The sequence below is a fragment of the Phragmites australis genome, chromosome 22, assembly GCF_958298935.1.
Source record: "Phragmites australis chromosome 22, lpPhrAust1.1, whole genome shotgun sequence".
Lineage (NCBI taxonomy): Eukaryota > Viridiplantae > Streptophyta > Magnoliopsida > Poales > Poaceae > Phragmites > Phragmites australis.
The window spans coordinates 1,593,989-1,601,390 of record NC_084942.1 but is presented as its reverse complement, the minus strand read 5'-3'; the positions used below and the strand labels follow the sequence as shown (position 1 = coordinate 1,601,390).

Sequence of the window (7,402 nt, the reverse complement as noted above, 5' to 3'; positions counted from 1 at the left end):
CAATCTCCACCACCATTTGCAAAGCAAGCTTAGATTAAGCTTCCTGAGATTCTGAATACCCAGACCCCCTTTTCTTTTTGGTCTACACACCTTATCCCATTTGATTAGATGATATTTTTTTGTAGCTTTACCTCCTTGCCAAAAGAATTTTTTCCTGGTTCTATCCATTTTGTCATGGATGGTTTTGGGGAGTAGGTACATTGACATGTGGTAGATGGGCATGCTGCTCAAGCTAGAGTTTATCAGAGTGGATCTGCCACCAAGGGACAGAGAGCTGCCCTGCCAACCATCTAACCTTTTCAATAATTTTTCATCCAGAGGTAACCAATGAGCAACCAGGAGCCTATTGCTAGCAACAGGCACTCCCAAGTACTTGATTGGCCAATCTCCAGGGGCACAATTGAACATCTCAGCATAAACCTGTTTTTTCCCTTCCTCATGCCCTATCATGAGGGCTTCACTTTTTTGGAAATTTATTTTAAGGCCAGACATGGCTTCATAGTTATAAAGGAGCAGTTTCAAATTTACAGCTCTCTCTTCACAATCCTTAAGAAGCATTATAGTGTCATCTGCATATTGCAGGATAGCAACCCCATTTTCTATATACTCAGGGATCAATCCCTCGATTAGATCATTTTGTTTAGCCATCTCAACCATTTTTGTAAGCGTGGCAGCAGCAATATTGAAAAGGAAGGGCGACAGAGGGTCCCCTTGTCTTACCCCTTTTTTACTTTGGAAGTAAGGACCAGTCTTCCCATTGACCTGCACACTTAGGGTGCCTCCAGTTACCACAGCCCTCATCCAATTACACCACTTCTGACTGAAGCCCCTTTGCTCCAAGCAATTACACAGGAAATCCCAACTGACCTTGTCATACGCTTTTTCAAAGTCGAGTTTCAAAACCAGGCCCTTCTTTTTTTTTAACTCTAGTGTCATGTATTATTTCGTGGAGGCACATTATTCCATCCATTATATTTCTATCCTTGATGAAAGCGTTCTGACACCTATCAATCAATTTATGCATATGTTTTTCAAGCCTCAAAGTTAGCACTTTTGTGAATATTTTGTAACTGACGTTAAGAAGGCATATAGGCCTGTACTGCTGTATCTTATTTGCTTCTTTTAACTTGGGAAGTAGGGTGATAGTTCCATAGTTCAGTCTCCCTATATCCAAATCATGTTCATAGAAATCTTTAAATAAACTCAAAAGATCAGGGCCAATGGTCTCCCAACAGCATTGGTAGAACTCAATAGGTAAATGATCTGGGCCAGGTGCTGTGTTTTTTTTCATTGAACATACTGCACTTTTCACCTCCTCTGCTGTAAAAGGCATAGTTAACTCAATGTTTTCATTGAAAGAAATTTTCTCGTCATCCCTCCAACAGCTAGCATCAAGTTGGAAAATGGGTTTCTCTCCAGGGCCAAAAAGATTTTTATAGTAATCAGTAGCATGCAGGAGTAAGTTGGCATCCCCTTCAATGATCCTATCATCCTGCTGGAGGCAGAAGATGGTGTTTTTCCTTTTTTTGCCATTTGCTACTCTGTGAAAGAACTCAGTATTGTTGTCCCCTTTTAGGAGCCAATTGGAGGTGGCTCTCTTATTCCAATAAATCTCTTCGTCTTCTAGAATATGCATTAGTTCAAGTTGAATCTCACTTTTCCTTCTCAGTTGGACCTCATTTAGCATGTCCTCTTCCTCAAGGTTTTCAAGGATCAGGAGCTCACCACTGAGCTCCTTTTTCTTCCTTCTAGTCTCCCCCTTGATGTTATCTCCCCAACCTTTTAGAAATTTTTTCACCCTTTTTTCCTTAATGGACCAGATATCCAGGTTAGACCTAGCTTTCACTGGTTTACTCCAGATCTCATCAATTTTTACTTTGAAGTCAGGATGTGAAAGCCAAGACAACTCAAAGCAAAAAGTTTTAGGGTTCCTGGTAGATTCAGCCCCAGTGTTTAAAACAAGAGGGTTATGATCAGAAGTATATCTAGGAATTTTTTTCAGGGTTGTTAAGGGGAACATTTGCTCCCAATCTTTACTCATGAGGACCCTATCAAGTTTTTCTAAAGTTGGATTTGATCTATTATTAGTCCATGTAAATCTGCCACCAGACAGAAATAATTCTCTTAGTTCATAAGAGTTGATAATGGCATTAAACATGTCAGATACTCTGTTCTCTTGGAACCTTTTGTTCTTTTCATTGCTGAATCTCAAGATGTTGAAGTCCCCTCCAATCAACAGGGGAATGTTTTGAGTCTGACATATGCTAGATAGTTCAAGGAGGAACTGATCTTTATCCTCTTCCTGAGCAAGGCCATAAACCGATGCCATCTTCCATTTCTTGTTAGTTGTTTTGTCCGTTACATTAGCAAGGATGTGGAATTTTCCAGATGAGAAAGAGTCCACATCAAAAATATCCATGTTAACTCCACATAATATCCCACCTGACTTGCCAGAGGAGGGCAGCCAGTGCCAAGCATAAGACTTTTTACTGTCAATTTTTCTAAAAAATTTATTACCAAAGCTTTTTCTCATGGTTTCTTGCAACCCTATGAAATCGGCTTGCTGATCTTGAATCAAGTCCCTCAGGAAAGTCCCCATTCCTTTCTTGGAGACCCCTCTACAATTCCAAAAGACACCTATCATTTTTTATACTTTGTTCTATTAGTAGGCCTTTTCCTGAGGTTCCACCCAGAACAAATCGTGGATGTCTCTCCTTCAGAGGTGATTTCACCATCACAAGGTTGGCTTTTCACTTGTCTGGAACTTTTAGCCACTTTTTGTTTACTTAAGTTTCTTTGCTTTTTCTTTTTCTTGCATGATGAGACAGGAACCTTCATTGTCTGAGTCATCAGAGACTAAGTTTAGAGCTAACTTCTCCTCGAAGGGGAGAGTGTTTTGTTCAATTTGTTCATTCACCACACTTTCTTGAACCTCCCTCGCATTCGTAACCTGCAGATTTTGTCTTGCCTCCTCAAGCTCCTTAATTACATCAAACTTATTCATATCATTCACAGAAACATCAACACCCATTTTCCTAGATCTAGTCATCAATTCGAAGTTATTAAATGCAGCAAAAGAATTAGAATCAGTTAAAGAAGTACCTTCCAAGTTTTTCTTCTGAGCTAACAGAGAAGCTTTCTGTTCCACCCCCAAGTTGTTTTGAGACTGGCCTTGTATCCTCTCACTTTGCCTGACCTTGATGACTTCTCGAGTTTTAAGTTGTGTCTTCTCCCTGTCAGTAGGCATCTTCTGCTCTTCCTGCAGCAAGCTCCCCCCCTCCCAGAGGGCACAGTTTCAGCTTGACCTTGCTTGTGTTGGTCAACCTCCCCCTGACTGAGATCCAAGTTAGATGTGTCAGTTCCTTCTTCAGTACTGATTGATATTGTCATCTTCCCCTCTGAACTGTCATTTATGAGCACTGAGAGCTCTAACATCTCCTTGGTCTAACGTGAAAGTTTGTTAACGTTGTATGTATAACATGTGTGATCCATATGATATCTAAAAATTTTTACCGAGACGAATTTTTAGTTATTTTTTTTTAGGTTTTAGGTCGACCCATGGCGCAGAAAACTTGCATCGGACACGCGATGCGTACACCTCAAAATCCAGACCAACCAAAATGAAAAAATATCACAACGTCGGACTCGTCTTTCCCCTTTCCTTTTCTTTCCCTCTGCATCCGCTCCACTCCAGAATCAGATCGATCCACCATGTTCCCTCCTCCACAACCCCCGATCCAGCTCCAGACATGACCCGCGCTCCCGATGGCGCCCCGCGGCCGCATCCTCCTCCTGCCGCTCGCCGCGGCCACCGTCCTCGTCGCCTCCACCATCTTCCTCTTCGCCGCCGCCGGCGCGCGCTGGCGACCCGCCGACACCGGCCTCCCCGTCCCCACCGCCACCGCCACTTCCTTCTCGACTGCCGTCGCCGTGACTGTGGGTTCGTCCTCCAACACCAGCGGCGGCAAAGACCTATCCTTTCTTGACGAGAACGGCCGCCCCGACGACCCCGGCTCTGGCTCTGGCTCCACCTCGGCCGCTGGGAGATGCGACCCCCGCGACGCCGCCATCAGGGTCTTCATGTACGACATGCCGCCCGAGTTCCACTTCGGCCTCCTTGGCTGGGCGCCGCCTGTTGGAGCCGGGGACGTCTGGCCAGACGTCAGGAACGGCGCTGCGCCGCCGCGCTACCCCGGGGGGCTCAACCAGCAGCACAGCGTCGAGTACTGGCTGACGCTGGACCTCCTGTCCTCTTCCTCGGCTCCCTGCGGAGCCGCCGTGCGGGTCGCCGACTCCCGCGACGCCGACGTGGTCTTCGTCCCCTTCTTCGCGTCCCTAAGCTACAACCGCCACTCCAGGGCCGTGCCGCCGGAGAAGGTCAGCAGGGACAAGGCGCTGCAGGAGAAGCTCGTCAGGTACCTCATGGCGCAGCCGGAGTGGAAGAGGTCGGGTGGCTCCGACCACGTGATCGTCGCACACCACCCGAACAGCTTGCTGCAAGCCCGGGCGGCGCTGTTCCCGTCGGTGTTTGTGCTGTCCGACTTCGGGAGGTACCACCCCGGAGTGGCCAGCTTGGAGAAGGATATCATTGCGCCCTACAAGCACATGGCGAAGACGTTTGTGAATGATTCGGCCGGATTTGATGACCGGCCAACATTGTTATACTTCCGCGGAGCCATTTACAGGAAGGAGGTAACCGTGCTTACTAGCCTGCTCTGCACACTTAAAACTTTTGTTCTACGATGTATCAATCATAACATATTCATTTTAGTGCTTAATTCCTTTGCTTATATGAGGCACTCAAGCCTTAAAGCTTAAACATTCTACTAGGATTAGTAGTGTAGTACAGACACAAGAAAACTCATCTTTTGTGCTAAAGACTCCTTATAGCACTTTTTGAGATTTTTTAGAGCAAGTTTTGACAAAACATAAACAACCTTTGGGAACCAGCAAGCTGTACAATGAGAGGCTAGTGTAATTTGTAACTTGGTGAAATTTGCTTATTTCATGAGCAGTTAGTTCATTGTATGACTACATGAGGCAGGGTGGTGCCCTGGATGGCTAACAGGAGATATTTATTTGTAACTAGTTTATGCCAAATGAATCTGCTAAATGGTGATTTTTTTCATCAGACATAGTACAAAATTATTCTGTTTCTTCAAAGTTCATAACTAATAATCAAATTGTGAGTTCAAACTTGGATACGTTTTGACAGTACAAGTTACTGCTATTACAAAGTGCCACAATAATGTTTGCCCCTGATGATAGTAATACAATAAAGTAAGCTTATTATGTGGCAATGTGTCGAATATTTCTCCTGAACAAGAACATATATGGTAGTAGTTTCAAAATTTTATATCTACTATCAAGGTGGTTAGACTTATCCATACAGTCCTCTTTCTTGATTAGTCTACATCCATCACCTTAGTTGAGCAATTGAACCTATAGATGAAGTCATGTAGTTTGAAAATCTTCGGTGAGGTTTACACAAGACTTTGTCGATCTTCCATATTTGTCGAAAAAAGCCCCTGGTCTCTGTTAATACCCTCAAACTATAAATTTCCAAAGTCCAAAGGTTACTAGACTAACATATACTCTCTTTTTCAGCCTTTTTACATTAAAAAAGAGATAAGTACAGGAATATACCAGTCAATATATTTTGCTGATTTACGCCAAGTATAAAGTATCAATGGAAACAAACAAATTTATTGAATCAAAACATAGTATGTGAACCTGCTTTGATTGCTGCCTGCTAGTTGTGAATCCTTATTTAAGAGCTAATATTTACATGCAGAAAAGCCATGCTACTAGTTTTTACCATATTCTGTATTTTTGTGGCAATTGGTGATTAATAAGCTAATATGTTGCATCATCCTTTTCCAGGGAGGGAGCATTCGGCAGGAGCTATATTATATGCTCAAAGACAAAAAGGATGTTTATTTTTCCTTTGGAAGCGTCCAGGACCATGGGGCCAGCAAAGCCAGCCAGGGAATGCGCTCATCAAAATTTTGCCTAAACATTGCTGGGGACACCCCTTCTTCCAATCGCTTGTTTGATGCGATAGTAAGCCACTGTGTCCCTGTTATCATCAGTGATGACATTGAGCTACCTTATGAGGACGTATTAGATTATTCGAAGTTCTCCATCTTTGTTCGTTCGTCCGATGCTGTTAAACAGGGTTACTTGATGAGTCTGATTAGAGGTGTAAGCAAGCAAAAATGGACAAGGATGTGGAAGAGGCTCAAAGAAGTGGATAAGCACTTCGAGTATCAATATCCATCCCAGGAGGATGATGCAGTCCAGATGATCTGGCAGGCATTGGCTAGAAGGGTGCCGGCAATCCGGCTGAAGGTGCATAGATCTAGTAGATTTTCAAGATCTGACAGGGGAGGAAAATAAACAGAAAGGGGTGTATCTGTTGGCTAATCTAGCACAGTACTTCACTGACAGGCTCTCAGTTCTTCTCGGTTCCACAAAAACAGATAGATTGGAACAAAAGGAATGGTATAAGACTATAAGCTAACATCATTCAGGTTGTCTAGTACTCCGTAGTTATTTAGTTATTCTATACAAAAGCTGAATAACTCGGGATTTGTTGCTCCAGTTGAAGATGTATACTGGCAAGGCAAAGGCTTGTTGTTTTTGTAACATATGTTCAACATAATTATGAGAAGGGAAGGGAACGCAGTTTTGCTGTTTCGGAACATTGTGGGATAAAACAATATTCTTATGTCATGCATCACATTTTAATTTGTCTTGCTTATTCAACCATCATTGCCATTTTGCTGCTGACATATGCTGGGGCAATCATTTCAATCTCTGTTATGAAGAAATCCAGGATAGAGAAGGTCAACGTTAACCGAAACGTTTGCACTTTTTTTTTTTAATTTCAATGGTTGCATCAGGTGTGGCGTTTATTTGAGAAGTTGCTTGTGAATACATGCTGGCTTCTGAAATACTGGATATCGCTTCGCTTCCAGCTGAGGGCGTGAAGAGCATTGTCATGCCAACAACAATTGCAAAATGTGCTGCCTTGAAGAGTGAAAAAAGGAACTACTTGCAGGCTTCGCTTCCATGCCTTATGCTAAGCGTAGAACATAAAGCTGGAAAAGCCCTTGGTTCTCGCTCGCTGGATGTAAGAATCGTGAAAATCCTTGGGTTGGCATGTAAACGGGTGGCAAAACACAGATTTAAAATAAAGCAACAGAGATAACGCAAAGACAATTTGTGGAATGCTTCACAATATATTAAGTCAAGACACAACACTACTAGAAACTACGATGCTCCCTATAGTAGTCATTTAACAATAGAAGGGATAGTTAGTATCCCTACATGATTATTCTGATTCCTACACAATGGTAAATCGAATGCCAAAGGTGCAACCTTGTAACAAACCCGAGGA

The 7,402-nt window shown here is 43.2% G+C and overlaps 1 protein-coding gene across 1 annotated transcript; it reads left to right on the top strand.

Moving 5' to 3' along the window:
- The first annotated feature begins 3,604 nt into the window (after window positions 1–3,604).
- On the top strand, window positions 3,605–6,704 carry LOC133905121 (probable arabinosyltransferase ARAD1). Its single transcript, XM_062346834.1, has 2 exons — window positions 3,605–4,692; window positions 5,884–6,704. The coding sequence occupies exons 1-2, from the start codon at window positions 3,766–3,768 to the stop codon at window positions 6,397–6,399; spliced, it is 1,443 nt and encodes a 480-aa protein (XP_062202818.1). The 5' UTR covers window positions 3,605–3,765; the 3' UTR covers window positions 6,400–6,704.
- Window positions 6,705–7,402: the final 698 nt, after the last annotated feature.